Source organism: Danio rerio, chromosome 12, assembly GCF_049306965.1.
Source record: "Danio rerio strain Tuebingen ecotype United States chromosome 12, GRCz12tu, whole genome shotgun sequence".
NCBI lineage: Eukaryota > Metazoa > Chordata > Actinopteri > Cypriniformes > Danionidae > Danio > Danio rerio.
In genome coordinates, this window is record NC_133187.1 from 5,726,088 (window position 1) to 5,747,611 (window position 21,524).

Genomic DNA, 21,524 nt, shown 5'->3' on the forward strand with positions numbered 1-21,524 from the left:
ACTGACACAGCTGAGGCTCGAACCAGCAACCTTCTTGCTGTGAGGCAACAGTACTACCTACTACGACCAGTATAGATTTAAAATGACTTTAATTTTTGTTTAATAAGTTTGGAAGTGCATCATAGTTTACACAAACACCGTAAGCAGCTTATTCTTAATAAGAACTCTTTCTCGAGCCTCTAATTATGATCTTAGTATGATTTCTGATGCAGTAAATATGCTGAAAATTCAGCTCTTCATCAGATGAATAAATTGCAATTTATTTAGACAGAATGTTCCTTTTAAATTGCAATAATACTTCACAATATTACTGTTTTAACTGGATTTTTCATTAAAACAGTGGCAGTTCACCCCAAAAAACAAAAAATTCCTGCCATTTACTCACCCTTGATTCGTTCCAAACCAGATTACATTTGTCTTCTATTGAACACGAAAGATATTTGTAAGAATGTTGGCATCCAGTAACCATTGACTTTCATATTAGAAGTCAATAGTTTATTTTTTGGGTGAACTTTACCTTTCCAAGACTTCTTTTAAACATGCTGGAAAATAATTATTAAATAAAAAAATATCTGGAAAATATCTTTATTAAATAAGGCCCTAAAATAATGTAATATGATACTACGTGGATGGCGAGGCAGTGGCGCAGTAAGTAGTGCTGTCGCCTCACAGCAAGAAGGTCGCTGGGTAGCTGGTTTGAACCTCGGCTCAGTTGGCGTTTCTGTGTGGAGTTTGCATGTTCTCCCTGCCTTCGAGTATGTGGGGTGCTCTGGTTTCCCCCACAGTCCAAATACATGCGGTACAGGTGAATTGGGTAGGCTAAATTGTCCATAGTGTATGAGTGTTTGTGTGAATGTGTGTGTGGATGTAGATGGGTTGCGGCTGGAAGGGCATCTGCGGCGTAAAAACTTGCTGGATAAGTTGGCGGTTCATTCTGCTGTGGCGACCCCGGATTAATAAAGGGACTAAGCCGACAAGAAAATGAATGAATGATACTAGGTGGTTTAAAAACATGATATTGAAGCTATTCACAGAATATCACACTAAAAACTATTGCTATTTTTTGTTAGTAACTCAAGGGCTCAGTGGTTAGCACTGTCGCCTCAAAGCAAGAAGGCTGCTGTTTCGAGTCCTGGCATTTCTGTTTAGAGTTTGCATGTTCTCCCCATGTTGCCGTGGGTTTCCCCATGTGCGCTAGGGGTGAATTAAATAAACTAAATTGTCTGTAGTGTATGATTGTACATGTAAATTAGTGTGCATGGGTGTTTCCCAGAACTTGGTTGCAGCTGGAAGGGCATCCGCTGTGTAAAACATATGCTTGAATAGTTGGCGGTTCATTTCATTATTGCAACCTCTGACAAATAAGGGACTAAGCTTAAGGAAAATGAATAAATGTTAGTGACGCATAACAAAATCTCACCTATTTTCACCATCTTTAGAATGGCCTCCACCGTCATCATCACTGAAATCAGAGTCATACCCTCCGCCTCCATGAACCTAAAGTGTTAAGTACAACAACACAACACTGATACCACAGAATGCACAAGCACAACATTTAAAAACGTCTGCCTCTGTGAAGTGATTTTTTTGGCAGGTGATTTACTAAACAAGTACAGGAGGGAAAGGGAAGGTGAGTCCAGCTGACTGCAGCAAAGGCAGAAAGTGTTTCTGGTTGATGTACTGAGTCAGCTGCCATGATGCCTCTTCAGCAGAGCACAGGAAACACAACACCCACAGGCAAACCCAGCGCACAGCAAGGTCACTTCACACGCCCTTTATTATCTGCATTATACACTGAGCAAACGTATGTAAAAATGATGACCGGTGTAAATATGAAGGAATTTATATTTATATTTTATTATATTGATGTTGATCCATAGGTGTTTGATATGTATTTTAAGTTAAGCTATATTTTAGAACTAAAGGACATGATCTGTTTTTTTTAAAATACAGTCGAGGCCAAAATGATTCATGTGATAGACAATTTCTGACTTAAAGATTTTCAAAATGTAAATAAAACCTGAGAAATACTTTTTTTGCCACAATGATGATGCTTGTACATTGTCTTAATATTTTTTGGGAGAAGCCTGTCATTTCCTGTCAAAAAATAAAAATACTTTTATTTCAGAATTTGCTAGGGGTATGAATCAGTTTGTATTTGACTGTGCATATAGATTTTTTTTTTGCCTCATTCACACTTGTTTTTAACAGACTGGTAAACACTGACATCAAAAAGGAGTGAATTGCAATTTACTCAAAAGCAGAACAAAAGGTTTTTATTTTTATTTTTTTAATGCTGTGAAAGAGTTGCAGGATAATTGTATTATGTGCAATATAATATAAAAAATATAAGAAAAATAAAAGAAATACGCTGTGGTATCTATCACAATGTTATTCCTATATTATACAACTTTTTAACTTCATTGTCTATATGCTATATAAAATGGACTTGTTTTTTTAAAGTAATTATATATCCACTATCACAAAAAGACAAATTGAACTCCATTCATTAAAAAAACAAGATCTAATAATGGAAAAGGGTCTGATGATAAAATATTTAGAAAATATGACATATAGTTATTATCAAGGAGCGACATGGTGGCTGAGTGATAAGCACTTGTGCATCACAGTAAGAATGTCACTGGTTTGAGTCTTGGCTAGGTAAGTTAGCATTTCTGTGTGGAGTTTGTATGTTCTTCCCATGTTGGTTTCCTCCGGGTGCTCCAGTTTCCCCCACAGTATAATGTAGGCATGGGCAGGTATAAGATTTTGACGGTATGATAACCTTGGATATAAATATCACGGTATGGCAGTATTGTGCTCACTGCTCTAAAATATATTCTTTTTAAATGACTGGGTAAAAAACAAAAACTATTTTCCCTTTGAAAACAATATATTATATATATATATATATATATATATATATATATATATATATATATATATATATATATATATATATATATATATATATGTTTTTTTTTTAAGATTTATGATATTTTGATTTTGGAGCAGTAAACATGTCAGGCTATATAATTTAAATGAATTATTGACTTCTGCTGCCTTCATTTGTTTCAAAAACATAGATTTCTTAACTATTTAAAACGGCATCTTACAAAAAAAATGTAAATAAAAAATCTTGCAGATACCTTAGGGACGGTATTACAGAAAATTTAGGTGGTATTAAAACCTTGATTTTTCCAAACCGCAGTATAGCTTGAAAACGGTTATTGTCCCATGCCTAGTCCAAAGGCATGTCTTATAGGTGAATTGGATAAACTAGATTTGCCATAGTGTATGTGTGTGAATAAGTGTGTATGGATGTTTCACAGTACTGGGTTGCAGCTGGAAGGGCATTCACTGGGTAAAACATATGCTGGATAAGTTAGTGATTCATTCCGCTGTGGTGACCCCTGATAAATAAAGGGACTAAGCCGAAGGAAAATAAATGAATAATTATTATTATCAAATTGAAAAAGCAGCAGTACCTGTGTAAAATCTGCAGTATCATATTTAATATCCTATCGAAGGCCTCGAAATTTAATGAAAAAGTGATCAACAATTTGCATCTTACATCTGCCATTTGCCTTCTGTCATCTACAAGTGAAAGGGCTTTTAGTAAAATTGAAAAAAGGACATTTTTCATGAGTCATTTTGCTGTGAAATCTTTACAGATTTTCATAAATATGATTTTGAATAATGTGATTATTAAATAATAAAGAGTGCCTTACTTTCTTTTACATAAAAAAGAACACCATTGCACCAGCTTGTGCTTCTGATTCAATCTTAAGTGTTTTCTCACTAAAACATCCTATAGTCATAAAGGCTGCATGTTACACTATCATACAAACTTTTAATACTTTAATTATGTTTTCTAAAGGTTAATGACACGCTTCTTTTTCATGACGAATACATTTGTTTTTCGAACTATTATTTATCAAACTGACAGTCTCACCTTGCAGAATGACGATTTTATGTAAGGTAAAGTTTATATTATACATTCTAACGTTTAAGTTTAACACGAGCACATCTGATTACCGAACAAATTGTGCCATATTACCGATGTGCGATACTTAATAAATACATTTATTTAATTTCCAGTCATAAATGGCAAGCTGTCGCAAACATTGTTGACACAAATTAAACCAAACCATAACTGTGGTTTGTTACAAACATTACCTTAACAAGGTCTAGAGCAGATTTGTCCATGTCGCTCATCATTTGTTTACATGCCGCCAAGGCGCAGACAGGCGCGTGCTGATGACGTAGGAACCACGTGTTCAAAACAAAGGTAGCCCCGTCCTCCCGTGCGTTGAGCTGTTACTGTGTTCATTTCTTTGTCTCATTTAATGTCAATATAATGTTCCAATTCAATCTGAAGGATGTCTTTTATATATGTATAGGAATACAATAAGATATTTGGAGAGATCAAATATAAAAGTGACCAAATAATGAGCAGGAGTTGTGTTGGCAGTGTTCTTTGTTTGGACTGACTGATCATTGGCATCATATTTCACACTTGTTTTCATCGGAAATTGGTTACAATTCTCTGACGGGACATTAGAGGGGGGCGATTTGCCATTTTCTCAAATGCAGAACAACTGGTCTTTTCTTCCGAAAAATGCTAAAAATGAAAGCAGAGAGAGAGAGAGCTGAGGGTCGGGACAGGCGCTGCACTGTTCTCCACACATGGCTGTGGACAATCCATACAATGCAACAAAGAAGCGTCCATATGGAAGTCATGTAAAAACCCAGGGAAAGGAACATCATATGGAAATGTGTTTAGATGAATTATATACTATATACACTACTACTATTATGATAGTATGCTAATAATAACAATAACAGCGGGATAATATTAAAATGCCTTTGAGCCACATATACCATGACATATTTAGTGAAATATAGAATGAACAGTAGGCCTATGTTAATGTATATAAAAAATGGAATTAATGTTACATTAATACTCACAAATAATTTATTAAACAATTAATTAGAAATATAATACTTATCTTTTGTTTGATTCATAAATATAATTCATAAATACTTTCGATTTTTTTTTATTAATAAAGCCAGATCTATCTATCTATCTATCTATCTATCTATCTATCTATCTATCTATCTATCTATCTATCTATCTATCTATCTATCTATCTATCTATCTATCTATCTATCTATCTATCTATCGGTGCATGCATCTATCTATCTATCTATCTATCTATCTATCTATCTATCTATCTATCTATCTATCTATCTATCTATCTATCTATCTATCTATCTATCTATCTATCTATCTATCTATCGGTGCATGCATCTATCTATCTATCTATCTATCTATCTATCTATCTATCTATCTATCTATCTATCTATCTATCTATCTATCTATCTATCTATCTATCTATCTATCCGCATAATAACAAAAATACAAAGAAAAAAAGAATATAAAATAATTACAACGCCATTATGCAACAAAGTCAAGTAAATACATTTAATTGAACTACTGAATATTTTACACATTATTTATTCATTGCATTATATAAAGAAGAATATTTGAAGAAGTATAAAGAGCCAGCTTCATAAAAGCTGAGTATGTTTCTTGCTCTGATTGCTTGGGGGGCGCAGGTGCATCTCTCCAAAGCCTCATGAATATTCTCTCTATCACTTATTCATGGGCTCGGTTCATGCGCATTCACAGTAATAACACCATTGGACAGCAGCTGGTACATCATGATGCAAAAGAGGGATTCTCCCAGGATCTGAAGGAATTGTTTGATCCTCAAACGCGCGTCGGCAAGGAAAACATTGTGATCTTGTAGGATTTTTCTTTCCATTTTCTCGTGCACTTTCATTTTCACTGTTGTTGTTTTTTTTAAATTCTTTTATGCCGACCCACACACATAAAAAAATTGTTTTGTTATTAAAATCTGCATGCAACTAACAGGAAATCTGAGCCCATTATAGCAGAACGAATCGCCTGGATGAGCGCCTGACAGACTGAGACTCAGACATTCATCACACGGACACAAGTGAAGGAGTCGAGCGGCAGAGCAGCTCTGATCACCCGCGCAAACCCACACACACATACACACACCCGCGCAGGATGGGATATGCGAACAGGAGCATAAGAGCATACACTTTTCTGTTGTGGGTCGCAGCGGTCCTGCTGTTTGCGGAGAGCAGAAGAGGCAAACAGCCGAGATGCCCCTCTGGATGCACGTGCACCAAAGATAACGCCTTGTGTGAAAATGTGAGATCTGTGCCTCACAGCTTCCCTCCAGACGTCATCTCACTGTAAGTCTATACAAACTACACTTTATATTCAACTTCTGTATGATGTGGTAATGTAGTGTAGAAATGCAAGTCTTTTAATAGGGCCTATGTGAGCCCAGACCACAAAACTATCTATATGTTTTAATTAAGATGTACATTAAAGCTGAATAAAAACGCTTTTTATTGAGGTATACTTTGTTAGGATGGGAAATTATTTGGCTGAGGTATCCTAAGGGTTAAAAATAGCAAAATAATGTAAAAATCAAAGTTAAAGTCGTCTGAATGACTAAAAAAAGATGTAGGAACATTTCTAAATATCTTCTATTTAAATATAGTATCAATTTAAATGTAAAAAAAAATCTTATTTTAGTTATTGTCAAAAATATACCTTTGTTTTTGTCACATATTTTAACATTTGATTGAATGTGGTTTCATATTAGATATATGCATCACATTAAAGCTAAATATATGCTTTGTATCGTAATATATAAATTATTATCATTTGTCTGAGGTACAACTGCATGAATATCTGTAATCTGAGGGTTTACCAAATCAAAATAATGAGAAAATCAGTGTTCAAGTTGTCTGAATGAATTTATAAATAAAAAACGAGTTTTAATATATATTTACAGTAGAAAATATCTTCTTTTGAAATATAAATATCTTATTTTTTTAAACTTTATATTCTAATGATTTATCAATAACAAAAGAGAAATCTATCATTTTGAGCCAAACAATGCATTTTGGTTAATATCAATTATACCTGTGCAAAACAAGACTGGTTTTGTCACATAATTTAACATTTAGGCATATGGAAATCATTTATGAGAAGATTTCTAGTGTTTGGGTGTCATTTCATATTAGATATGCATCACATTGAAGCTAAATCTATAAGCTTTCCATACTTTGTTAGGTAAGGAAAATATTTGTCTGAGATATAAAACTGCTTGAATATCTGTAATCTGAGGGTTTACAAAAATCTAAATAAAGAGAAATCAGTGTTCAAGTTGTCTGTACGAATTTACTAATTAAAAAAATGAGTTACAACATATATTTACAGTAGGAAATGTACAAGATCTCTTCTGTTTAAATATAAATGTTTTATTTATTTACTTTATATTCTAATGATGTTTCAATATTAAAAAAAGATCTTTAATTTTGAGCCAAACAATGCATTTTGGTTAATGTTAAAAATATTCCTGTGCAACACAAGACTGTTTTTGTCACATATTTTAACATTTGCGCATAAGGAAATCAATTATGGGTAGATTTCTAGTTTTGGTGGGATGTCGTTTCATATTAGATTTATGCATCACATTGAAGCTAAATCTATAAGCTTTCCAGTGATGTATACTTTGTTTGGTAATGAAAATATTTGTCTGAGATTTGAATATCTGTAATCTGAGGGTTTACAAAAATCTAAATAATGAGAAAATCAGTGTTCAAGTTGTCTGAATGAATCTTTTAATAAAAACAAGTTTTAATTTATATTTACCGTAGAAAATGTACAAAATATTTTCTTTTTAAATATAAATATCTTATTTCTATATATATATATATATATATATATATATATATATATATATATATATATATATATATATATATATATATATATATATATATATATATATATATATTCAAATGATTTATCAATAACAAAAAAGAAATCTATAATTTTGACCCAATGCATTTTGGTTAACGTTAAAAATATACCTGTGCAACACAAGACACATATTTTACAGTTTGAGCAAATGGAAATCATTTCTGAGAAGAATTTCTAGTGTTTGATTGGATGTCATTTCATTTAAGATATATGCATCACATTAAAGCTAAATCTATAAGCTTTCCATTGATGTATACTTTGTTAGGTAAGGAAAATGTTTGTCTGAGGTATAAAACTGCTTGAATATCTGTAATCTGAGGGTTTACAAAAATCTAAATAAAGAGAAAATCAATGTTTGAGTTGTCTAAATGACTTTACTAATAACAAAAAAAAAACAGGTTTTAATATATACTTACAATAGAAAATGTACAAAATATCTTATTTTTAAATATAAATATCTTTTTTCTTTACTTTATATTCTAATCATGTTTCAGTAACAAGAAAAGATCTATATTTTGAGCCAAACAATGCATTTAGGTTAATATCAAATTCTTTATATATATATATATATATATATATATATATATATATATATATATATATATATATATATATATATATATATATATATATATATATATATATATATATATATATATATATATAAAACACACCCATTCAAATGATTTATCAATAACAAAAAGGAAATCTATAATTTTGACCCAGCAATGGATTTTGGTTAACGTTAAAAATATACCTGTTCAACACAAGACACATATTTTAACATTTGAGCAAATGGAAATCATTTTTGAGAAGATTTCTAGTGTTTGGTGGGGTGTCATTTTATATTACATGTATGCATTACATTAATGCTAAATATATAAGCTTTCCAGTGATGTATACTTTGTTAGGAAAATATTTGGCTGAGATTTGAATATCTGTAATCTGAGGGTTTACAAAAATCGAAATAATGAGAAGATCAGTGTTCAAGTTGTCTGTACAAATTTACTAATAAAAAACGGGGTTTAATATATATTTACAGTAGAAAATGTACAAAATATTTTCTTTTGAAATATAAATACCTTATTTCTTTACTTTATATTCAAATGATTTTTCAATAACAAAAAAGAAATCTATATTTTTGACCAAAACTGTGCATTTTGGTGGATATCAAAAATATACCTGTGCAACACAAGACATATTTGATTTGTTTAAAAAAAAAAATAACATGATAAAAAGCATCATATAATATGCATTAGTTATAATAAAACCTTAATGGTTCTAAGAGTCTGTATTGGTCACACATTAGAAACCATTAAAACACACTGGATTTTATTGTTAAATTCAATGCTTTTTAAAATGGTATTTGTAATGGAAACCATAGAACATCTAAAGTTTAGATTTTTATTTTAGCGCAGACACTCCTTTACATCTAAATTACACTCCTCCTTTTCCTAACAGCTCGTTTGTGAAGTCTGGATTCAGTGAGATTGCAGGGGGAAGTTTTCTCCACACGCCGTCCCTTCAGCTTCTGTGAGTTTCCCTTAGTGTTATGTGTGTGTTTTCTCTGTATCAGGATGGGGTGATCACCATGTTAAGTGGTCCAATGTTTGTTCTAGGCAATTACGGCCCGTCCCCCTTTAATACGGGCATTTTGGGGACATTCTTCAGCGTGTCTAATTTCTCAAAGCCTTTAAATTGGTGTGAATATTATGCAATGCTGCTGCTCTGTGAGGGACATGGGCTTGTCCTCGTGATAAACAAATAAGGCGATGTCTGGTTAGACATACACATCGCAAACACAAAGTATTAGAAATGAACGGCTCAGAGGCAGTGAGTTATGCGATTCTATGCAAATGTACACTCTCACACAAAAGCAAATGCAAATCTGACAGCTGGATTTGGCACTGTTATGCAAAATATTACCAGTCTTTAATCTGTTTCACCATGTGTTAGGTCTGATTGTGTAATGTTTTTGAGCATATGGAAAGAATTTATGAGAAGATTACTAGTGTTTGATTGGATGGGGTTTCATATGAGATGTGTAATGTCAGGAAAGTAATTAAAAACAGGAAGGTAGAATGGCGTTGTTATTTTGTCTTCATCAGATTTGATTGTCATATACAACTTTCATTGTGTATCTGGGCCTGATTTAAGTCATGATTTGTGATCAGAATAGTTTTGTAGTTGTAGTTTTGAGGGAAACATTATATCAGATCCAGAAGAGCGAACCACTGAAACTTTGGTTTGTATGCTTTGATTTTCTAGATTGTTTACAGCCAATTCTTTTGACTTGATTGATGAAGATGCCTTCCAAGGGCTGCCACATCTGGAATATCTGTGAGTTTGATTTTATTTGTTGTGTTTGCAATCCTCATCATTCGGTCTTCTTTTTGTATCTCTCCATTTCAATATAAATGCATCGCTTTATTTCAGATTTATTGAAAACAACAAAATAGAGTCCATTTCTCCCCATGCCTTTAGAGGATTGAAATCCCTCATTCACCTGTAAGTATATCAAAATTTCTATAATACAAATGATTTATTACTATATTTATTTATGTTTATAATAATTTGATAATATTAATTATCAAACTCTATGGATTAATTAGCAAATTGAAAATGAGCTAATGTTTTTAAAGCATTTAAATGATTTATTTTAGTTTAAAATGAAGAATTAAAAATGTTTTTTAATGAAAGGATTAACTGGATTTATTTATTTTATTTTACTGTTATTTTATCTTTATTTCATTGTGTCTATTTTATTATTATTATTATTTTTATATATATTCATATTATATATATATATAATATGAATATATTATATTATATTATATTATATTATATTATATTATATTATATTATATTATATTATATTATATTATATTATATTATATTATATATCATTTTTTAATATTTACATATTATTATTTTATATATCATCTCTATTATATTATATTTTATTTTATATTATTATATCATTTTATATTATATTTATCACAATAACAATTTTTTTTAATAAAAATAAATAAAATACATTTAAAGTTTTTATTTGTCCATTTAGTCTAATGGTGTCATCATGATGGTTTTGTTAATAAACTCTCAATTAATAAAATATTAATAAACTTTTAACTTAAAAAAAATATAAGTGCTGTATATTAAATAATAATGAATTAATTTTAAATATTTTGTTTTTAACGGTTATTTTATCTGAACAATAAATAAACATTTTGTTTCAAATCTATTTACATATATATTTATAGCTATTTTTATAAATATCATATTGTATTAGGCCTATATAATGATATACTATAATAACTCTGGACTGTATTTCATAAATACTCTTTAAAATTGTAAATAGTTAATTTTAATTTAATGCACAAACATTTTAAACATATTCATTTATAGTTTTAATTAAATGCACAAACATTTTAAACACATTTATTTAAAGTTTATTTCATTCCTTTTATATGGTCTCTTTTGTGTCATAAAATGGTTTATTATCAGACTGAATTTTAAAACTACTGTCTATGAAACTTCGTGTTTTGTGTAAAATATACTCAATATTTGTAAAATACATTTATTTTGAATATTATGCATTAACAAGTATAAAATAAAACTAAAATGAAAAGGTGAAAAATAAAAACATTATATTTTATAAAAAACTGTGTTGTAAAAGTAACCACTTCAGTAAGTTTTGGGACACAGACCCAATATTATATTATATTATATTATATTATATTATATTATATTATATTATATTATATTATATTATATTATATTATATTATATTATATTATATTATATTATATTATATATTTTGCTAGCAGAGAGCTTGTATCATTCCTGTTAGAAAAAGATAATATAATATAATATAATATAATATAATATAATATAATATAATATAATATAATACATTTAGTTTTTCACAATAATGAATAAATATTGTTCATTAAAATAATGTAAATACATTTAAAGTTTATATTTGTGCAATTTGCAACTAATGTTTCTAAAATAATTCATATGGTTTTGTTTTTTGTAAAATATATTCAATATTTGTAAAATTTATTTCTATTTAATAATTTAAATAATACACAATTAATTATAAAATAATAAACAAATATTTTAATTTAATTTAATTTAATTTATACACTGGCTTTGCCCCCAAAAAAATCTCGAAATGTTACTTAAAAGTCAGACTACACAACATCATATTTATGGCGTAACAGGAGCTGAACGGTGCAGCACGCTGGCGCAGTGGGTAGCACAATCACCTCACAGCAAGAAGGTCGCTGGTTTAAACCCCGACTGGGTCAGTTGGCATTTCTGTGTGACGTTTGCATGTTCTCCTCGTGTTGGCGTGTGTTTCCTCCACAAGACCAAAGACATGCGCTATAGGTGAATTGAGTAAGCTGAATTGGCCGTAGTGTATGTGTGTGAATGAGTGTGTATAGATGTTTTCCAGTGATGGGTTGCAGCAGGAAGGGCACCCGCTGTGTAAAACATGCTGGATAAGTTGGCGGTCCATTTCGCTTTGGCAACCCCTGATTAATAAAGGGACTAAGCTGAAAAGAAAATAAATTAATGAATTTACTTTGTCTTTCTTTAGCATTGCATTGTTAAATGGGCATCGTCTGTTGGTTTGTTTTAATGTGTTTTGTGAATAATAGTTAAAATGTTACTAAAACGATGCAATAAAAAAAACAAAAGCTTAACAGACATCATCTTTGGATATTAAATGTATTGGTAAATGATGAGATTACATTCAGATTAATAATTGCTGTAGAAGTACATTCATTGTTCATTCTTAGTTTATACTGCAGTTAAAGGGATAGTTCACCCAGAAATGACTCCCGAGTGTGGTTTTAAATCTTTGGGCTCTATTTAAACGATCTAGGACTAGGTGCAAAGTCTAAAGCGCATGGCACAAAAGCATTAAGTTTTATATATATATATATATATATATATATATATATATATATATATATATATATATATATATATAGGTAAAATAGTTACTATTTTCCCAAGTGTATATAACTACTACTGTAAGAAAATATCGGCATTTGGTATATACTTTCAGTATTTCTTTGCATGAACTGAGCCGATCTAATCCTGTTTATATGAATTGAGTCTGTTGCCGAGCAGGTTTGATCTACCAGAACTATTGCTATGACAACAACTCTCGGATCAGCTTTGAAGAACGAAACGATCCTGGATCAAATCGTCAACATCCAAATCCAGCTAACTGAGTAATCCACGTACGAAGAACGGACTACTGAACTCCCATGAGTCCACTAAGTGGGGCAAATGGATTTGCTATTTAAACAACATGATGAAAAACAGGAAAATTAGGGTTGCGCTGGTCTGAAAATAGCAACACATCGCACCAAACACGTCTTTAACCTTATTGCGCCGGGTGTATGATATGACAATATGACTTTCTTTCTTCGGTTGAAGATATTCTGACGAATGCTGCCACTCATTCACTTCCATAGTAGGGTAAAAATTACTATGGATGTCAATAGGTGCCAGCAACCAGCATTCTTCAAAATATCTTCTTTTGTGTTCAACAGAAGAAAAACATTTAAATAGGTTTCAAACAAGTGAAGGATGAGCAAATGATGACAGATTTTATTTTTGGGTGAATTATCCCTTTAACTAATGTAAAAAAATCAATCCTTAATGTATTCATCACTGGTAAAATGCAATGTTCCACACAATTCCTTCATGTTTTTATGCATTTCAATGGATTTAACATGAATAAGTTCTCCAAAAAAACTCAAATCTTGTTTTTAATACGTAGTTTGAACAAGCAGGAACAAAAATAATTTGTTGAGTGATTTTTGTTTTACAGGAGTCTCGCCTACAATAATCTCGAGACGTTGCCCAGAGATATATTCAAAGGAATGGATGCCTTAACAAAAGTGTACGTATTTGACCAATAAAGTCCAGTATTCTTTGCACTGTGAAAGAAGTAAAGGTAAATGAAAGTCCTGTGTGCATGCAGGGATCTCAGAGGAAACTTGTTCAGTTGTGACTGTAAGTTGAAGTGGTTGGTGGAATGGATGTTCAGCACTAATGCAACGGTGGATCAGTTATACTGCAGTGGGCCTTCACCCTATCAAGGGAAGAAGATAAATGACCTCATGCCTCAGTCCTTTGACTGCATTACAGCAGGTAAATGAGCGCTGGACTCTCTAGAGTATAAAACAGCCAGACTGATCTGCAGGAAGACTCTGCTTTTAAAAAAGGCTGATTTTTATTTCTGCTGAAATGCTTAGAAATGCACTTTAAACATTCACATCCTCAGCACAGGCTCACCTTAAAAACAGTTTGTGTCTCAGCACACAAGATTCATTCCTATTTGTGGCCAGATATCCTTAAGGTTGTAAATGTGTATGTGCAGGGGTGGATTTAATCAATAAGCTTGGTAAGCCGCCACTTAGGAATTCTGGGAGCCGATAATAAATACCTAAAAGTTTCTAAATAACTTTTATATAACGACATTTTTTATTATTAATTTATTATTATTATTATTATTAACGTTATTTGTTAATGTCATTTATTATTTTGAATGATGAGGGTCTAACAAATACAGTTTTACCTTAATTATCACATTCATGCAAATGTGTCCCCCCACCCAGAATCATGGATCAGTCCAGCAGTCAAATCAGATAAAAATTTAATTTTAAAAGCCAAATAGTTTTATTCATTATTTTTAGTTGTGAATTGAATTCAAGCCAACAAATCTTTCAAAATGTTGAGATTGCATCAGGATAAAATGTAGAAAGCAGGACTGAGTGATATAAAAAAGGAAAAAATATTTATCATAAATTTATTATCATAAAAATTATGATAATAATAATAATAATAATAATGATAATAATGATTATAATAATACATTTTATTGGGCAGCACAGTGGCGCAGTGGGTTGCACAATCGCCTCACAGCAAGAAGGTCGCTGGTTTGAGCCCCAGCTCAGTTGGCGTTTTATGTGTGGGTTTCCTCCAGGTGCTCTGGTTTCCCCCACAGTCCAAAGACATAGGTGAATTGGGTAAGCTAAATTGTCCTTAGTGTATGAGTGTGAATGAGTGTGTATGGATGTTTCCCTGTGGTGGATTGCAGCTGGAAGGGCATCCTCTGCATAAAACATATGCTAAATAAGTTGGCAGTTCTTTCCACTGTGGCGACTCCAGATTAATAAAGGGACTAAGCCGTAAAGTAAATGAATAAAAGAATTAATATAATTTATAATGCGCTTTTCTCAACAAGGCATACAAGGCAAACAGTAATAAAGCAGAACAATAAAAGAACAGTATAAATACAACAATAAGACAATAAATGTTGAACAATAAAATTGATAAAAATAATCAATAAGTTAAAAGCAACGGTAAAAAGGTCAAGTTTCTTAAAGCAGTCCAGAGAAGCGGCATTCCTGATGCTGAAGGGGAGACGATTATGTAGTTAAGGCGCACTGTATGAAAAAGCTTGACTACCCATGGCCTTTAGTTTTTTTATTTTATTTAGAGCTATATAGCTAGGCAGTAGGGTGGATTACATTTGACCACTATATACAAACATCAACTGAAATATAATATAATATAATATAATATAATATAATATAATATAATATAATATAATATAATATAATATAATATAATATAATATAATATAATATAATATAATATAATAAAGTATAATATATAATATAATATAATATAATATAATATAATAAAGTATAATATATAATATAATATAATATAATAAAGTATAATATAATATAATATAATATAATATAATATAATATAATAAAGTATAATATAATATAATATAATTATATATTAGTATAATATAATAGTAGAATATACTATAATATACTATAATATAATATAATATAATATAATATAATATAATATAATATAATATAATATAATATAATATAATAATATTATATTATATTATATTATATTATATTATATTATATTATATTATATTATATTATATTATATTATATTATATTAATAACGTGAATGGAGTGTATGTATTAATATACATTCACTCCATTTCATATAGTATTTCTGCAATATGAAAATCTGCAAGGAATGTTGGAAGCATCCCTGCAGGCACAGAACGTCAACATGACGTCATATTGGCATTGTACCCCAACGTCATGGCAACGTTGGATTTTGTTCGGAAATGAAAATTGGGTTAACGTCAGAACCCAACTTCAGGGTGACGTCAATGCCCAACCTGAAATCAAGCAAATATCAATGTCTAATGATGTTACAGCTTGAAATTGTGTGGACGATATAGTTAAATCTATAAGACGTTAAGGATTTTGGTCACTTTCCAACACAACCTAAAATCAACCAAATATCAACGTGATTTGACGTCATTATTGGATGTCAAAATAACATTGTCCTTAGACACTGGCTAGACATTGAATTTGGATCACCTCACGCCATGACCTAAATCTAACCCAATATTAACAACAATGATGTTGTGTGCCTGCTGGGATGGTTCATACACAAAACTGAGAAATTAACTGAATCATGAAGTCAATAAAGACTCACAAACTCAGGCCAGTTTGTGCACAGTGCATACACATATTCAAAATAATAGCTTAATAATACATAATTGCCCACATTTAGAAGTTTACAGTTGTGCGACAGGATAGTCTGTAAGTCAAACAGTTGTGATTGGAGTCATTACTGCATTTTGCGGTTATATGGTCATCTGTATTGCTGGGAAATATGACCTACCAAGGCCACTTAAGTGAGTCATTCTTGACAATCATATCAACTAATCTATTTTTCTCTGTTGCAGAGTTTGCTTTAAAGAAAACCCTTGCATTTGAGTCTATATCCGTGGAGGCCTTCTCCTATGGGAACGATCAGTATGTGGTTTACGCTCAGCCTTTCACCGGAAGATGCAACTTCATGGAATGGGACCACGTCAATATGGAGTTCAGAGATCATGAGATCATATTAAGTGAGCGACACACATCACACCTCCTACATACACACAGTAGTGGAAACTTGCTATTGTTATCTTAAGGAGTTAACTTTGACTTTGTAGATTGTTTCAGTGATGTTAAAGGCACAATATTTTGGATTTTTCTTCATTAAAATATCCAAAAACCACTGCAACAGTGTTAAATATTTGGCTGACTTATATCCTTATATTACTCTAAATGTTTTAAAAAATGTCCAAATCCAAAGAAATAAGCAAATTTTGACTAGTGAGACGGAGCATGTGCTGTGTGTTTATGCTATTGACGTCACACACCCATCATTTATGGTTTTTTAGATAAGTAAAACAGCAAAAACGCATTGATATGTTGTGTGTTTTGTTAGATTGCAAAGAGCAGCACTATGACAGAAGCCTAAGATGTGTTTTAGTGCTGTTTCTTCTCAGCATGATCAGGAACAGAAGAAGCGGAAGTGCTGGACAGTGGCTTAATAAAAGCTCTGCTGCTTTCGTTGTACATTTCGTTTATCATCAGCATTTAGCCATACTCTGCTTCATACTATCATGATAATACTTTAGCTTAAGAGTCCCCAACCACCGACTAGTGCTAGGTCATGAAAGAGTTTCTAACGGACTGCAAGAACGCAGAGCTATTGTACAGGAGATCTCAGCTTATTGTGAGTAGGGCTGGGCGATATTCAATTCAATTCAATTCACCTTTATTTGTATAGCGCTTTTATAATGTAGATTGTGTCAAAGCAGCTTCACATAGAAGGTCATAGTAAATTGGAACAGTGTAGTTCAGTTTTTAGTGTTTAAGTTCAGTTCAGCTCAGCTCAGTGTGGTTTAAAATTCATTACTGAGGGTCTAAACACTGGAGAGCAAATCCATCGATGCGTAGCTCTACCGATCCCAAACCATGCAAGCTAATGGCGACAGCGGAGAAGGAAAAAAACTTCACCAATTGGCGAAAGTGAATAAAAAAACCTTGAGAGAAACCAGACTCAATATGACAATATGACAAAATGCCATCTTGATAATTATTTTCCTTATTGAACGATAACGGTACATATTTCGGTATAAGTTGTAAACACTTCTAGATTTAAAAGAGAACCCCGACAATGACTAAAGCCACAAAAATGAGAGAGTCCATTAAATGCCATAACATATTTCTGTCCGATAAATTTTCGGTGACCGAAAATTCAGTGCATCTCTAAAATCAACACACTTTTAGATTCCCATTGTTGCACATTTCTGCTGTGATGATTGGCTCTTAAATCAATATAGAGTAAAAAAGAGCAACTTTTATTATTGTTATTGACATAAATTTTTTCATGATTCAATATAATATCGTGAATGGGCCCAGCCCTAATTGTGAGTTTCCCCTTTAAGAACCAATATAATTAACAGTGCACAATGCAGACCGGATGAAGGAAGTGCTGCACCGCTTCAAAACTAGAAATCTAAAATTTTGTTTTCTACAAGGGTACAAACCGGGTACTAACACAGGTGCCACAATTGGCATGCGTCTTTATAAAATTGAGCTGCTACAGCATGAGTGGGGACCAAATATCTCACTCTATTATTGAGTAGTTTGTTTTTATTTGTTGTTGCAAGCATAACGACCAAAATACAACCCAACATAACCCTGCTAAACTACCAACCCTTACATACTGTGCCTTTTCAATGATATATTTGACATATTAATGTAGAAAGTGCATTTTTTAAGGCAGTTGCATGTTTCTGTTTTGCAGTGCTACAAAAAACTATTAAAAAGAGTTTTAATGCGACTGACTGATTGAGTTTTAAACCAAAAAATTTACTTAAAATGAATTTAATCTCCCTCAAGTGGTTCAAAAACTTTTAGAGTTTCTTTATTTTGTTGAGCACAAAAGTAAGATATTGAATATATCTTGAAAAATGTTAAAAACCTGTAACCATTGTCTTCATAGTAGGAAAAACAAATACTATGAAAGTCAATGGTTACAGGTTTCCAACATTTTCAACACAGGCCCATTATGGATATGTACCCCTGTATACATTTCTGGAGAGTGCGAGTTTTGTAGCCAGAGGTACGATGGGCTGCATTTCATCTTTAATATGAACATTACGGGGTGGTATGATGCCGCCAATGGCTTCTGTTTATTTTCGCACCCCCAGCTGACTGCTTACATCTGCGTGGAAAGCTTTTTCACTGTTATCAGTTTGCCAAGTAGCTTGCCACATACGTCGGCAGACTTGAGACACAGAGAGGGTTTGAGTCTGGTAAAGAATGGTTCAATAAAGCAGGTAAGACAAAAACAAAAGGCAAAAAATAAGTGAACAAGTAAATAACAGGGTGAGAATGTGGTATAATCTGAAAACATGGTAAAAATCAGGCTGCCTTAAGGGCTTTTCTTTTTCTGGATTGGTTTTCAAAACAATGTCAGTTGGGTTCAGGGAAGGTGGTGGGTGGGTCAATCAGTGCTTTTGAAAACACTATGGGTTGTGTTTAGAGAAGGGGGTCGATGGGGGGATCGGTTGGTCAGTCAGTCAGTCAGTCAGTCAGTCGACAGCAGCCTCTGGTGGATTTAAGTGAGAACAGCAGGCATGAATGGCACTCGCCAGAGAAATTTGAGATCTAAAAAAGCATACACATCAGCCTCTGGTTGATTCACGAAAACAAAAGCTACAAAAAATCGTACATCCTGGAACGCATTTCGCGCTCTCCAGAAATGTATACAGGGGTAAGTATCCATAATGATCCTGGGTTGAACATTTTTCAAAATATCTTCTTTTTTTAACAAAAGAAAGTACCTCAGACAGATTTAGAATAAGTGGAGGATGAGTAAATAATGGCAAAGTTTAAAATTGGTGCTGAACTATCCTTTTAATGCAGTTTTTTTCTGATCGTAGGCACCTCCACGGTGGTGTGCAAGCCAATGGTCATCGATGACCACCTCTTCATCGTGGTCGCTCAACTGTTCGGTGGCTCTCACATTTATAAAAGAGACAGCTCAGCCAATAAGTTCATCAAAATCCAGGACATCGACATCCTGAAAATCAGAAAACCCAATGACATCGAGACTTTCCGTGTGGACGGCGAGTTTTACTTCGTGATCGCGGACAGCTCCAAGGCCGGCTCTACTACGGTTTACAAGTGGAACGGCAATGGCTTCTACTCGCACCAGTCTCTCCATCCGTGGTACCGCGACACTGATGTGGAGTACCTGGAAATCGCAGGCAAACCCCACATTATTTTGTCCAGCAGCTCACAGCGGCCCGTCGTCTACCAGTGGAGCCGAAGCCAGAAGCAGTTCGACAGGCGGACGGACATTCCCGATATGGAGGACGTCTATGCGGTCAAACACTTCAAGGTGAAGGGGGAGCTGTTTATCTGTCTGACACGCTTCATCGGAGACTCCAAGGTGATGAAGTGGGACGGCGCTATGTTTATAGAGATACAGACAATGCCTTCGCGGGGGTCCATGGTCTTCCAGCCCGTCTCCATCGGCAACTGGCAGTACGCCATCCTCGGCAGCGACTACTCGCTAACGCAGGTCTATCAGTGGGACGCCAAGAAGAGCCAGTTCGTACACTTCCAGGAGCTCAACGTCCAGGCGCCGAGAGCATTTTCACTGGCCTCCATTGACAACCGAGAGTTCCTGCTGGCGTCCAGCTTTAAAGGGAAGACGCAGATTTACGAGCACTTGATGATCGACCTGAGCAGTTAGGGTGCAGAAAACAGACCCTGACACAGACGAAGCTACAGTTGAAGTCAGAATTAGGAGCCCCCCTGTGTACTTTTTTCCCAATTTCTGCTTAATGGAAAGAAGATTTTTGTTACACACATTTCTAAACATAATAGTTTGAACTAATAGTTTGAAGTGATTGATGACAGTAAACAATATTTGACTAGATGTTTTTTAAGATACTAGTATTCAGCTTAAAGTGACATTTAAAGGCTTAACTAGGTTAATTAGGCACACTCATAGAAATAAAAGTAGGAGAGCTGTCACTACAGTGGTACCTTTTCAAAAGATACACATTTTTATTCAAAAGGTCCATATTGGTACCTCAAAAGCATACATTTGTACCTAAAATTTCTTTATTTTTTATAATGATTTTTTAGGGGTTTTCACATTTATTGTACATGACAGTAGAGAGTATTATCAGGAAGCAGAGAGAGGGGAAGGATCGACATAGGACCACAAGGCAGGAATCGAACTCAGGTCGCCTTGAGCACTGGAGTGCATGTGTCGACGCACTAACCACTGCATCACTGGTGCCAACCCTAAAGATTTTAGGAGGTACACTTTTGTGGTTTTAGGTACTAATATGTACTCTTGAGCAGGGCTTCCCACAGATTTGAAATACTTGCGGTGGTAGCTGGATTGAAACACACCTTTTACCCATTTACTGTGACACTCTTTAACACTGTTTCTTTTCAATGGGTTAAAGTTTTTTTTTAAGTCCACTATTTCTCTTACTTTTATGCAATTTAAGACCCGTGTGCACCCATTGACATGGTAAAAGCTGATATCTCTCTCTGTCAAGTTCAGTTTGCTTTATTGGCATGACATTTTGTACAGTAAAGCCAAAGCATTTTAGCTTTGTATAAAGTATATAATATATTTACATCATCAAATTAATAAAACATACAGCAAATGAGAAATATATTACAGTAAAAAGGAT

General features: G+C 32.8%; 2 protein-coding genes across 4 annotated transcripts in view; one reads left to right on the top strand and one right to left on the bottom strand.

Moving 5' to 3' along the window:
• Positions 1-4,255, bottom strand: part of fra10ac1 (FRA10A associated CGG repeat 1) — an 855,621-nt gene extending 851,366 nt beyond the window's left edge. The window contains exons 1-2 of one of the 2 annotated variants that reach the window (XR_012387572.1): positions 4,180-4,237; positions 1,421-1,497 (exon numbers count right to left, since the gene is read on the bottom strand). Coding sequence is in view for 1 of the 2 variants with exons in the window: in NM_001006006.2 (NP_001006006.2) it covers positions 1,421-1,497; positions 4,180-4,221 (119 nt within the window). In the remaining variant the exon portion in view is untranslated. Of the gene's footprint in view, positions 1-1,420; positions 1,498-4,179 lie in introns of both variants that reach the window. The other variant, NM_001006006.2, reaches the window with a different exon arrangement.
• A 1,362-nt stretch (positions 4,256-5,617) lies between these two features.
• Positions 5,618-21,425, top strand: lgi1b (leucine-rich, glioma inactivated 1b). Of its 2 annotated transcripts, NM_001128769.1 has the most exon segments (9): positions 5,618-5,812; positions 5,942-6,291; positions 9,338-9,409; positions 10,145-10,216; positions 10,313-10,384; positions 13,734-13,805; positions 13,887-14,056; positions 16,707-16,871; positions 19,746-20,596. In NM_001128769.1, coding segments are annotated over 8 exon segments (1,632 nt in total). In that variant the 5' UTR covers positions 5,618-5,812; positions 5,942-6,100; the 3' UTR covers positions 20,564-20,596.
• Positions 21,426-21,524: the final 99 nt, after the last annotated feature.

Excerpts from the sequence above, each read along its gene's own strand:
- lgi1b (XM_005156025.6), top strand. The coding sequence starts at position 6,101 with ATGGGATATGCGAACAGGAGCATAAGAGCATACACTTTTCTGTTGTGG. Across the intron at positions 13,806-13,886 it reads ATGGATGCCTTAACAAAAGT|GGATCTCAGAGGAAACTTGT; the intron begins GTACGTATTTGA and ends GTGTGCATGCAG. Across the intron at positions 16,872-19,745 it reads AGATCATGAGATCATATTAA|GCACCTCCACGGTGGTGTGC; the intron begins GTGAGCGACACA and ends TTCTGATCGTAG.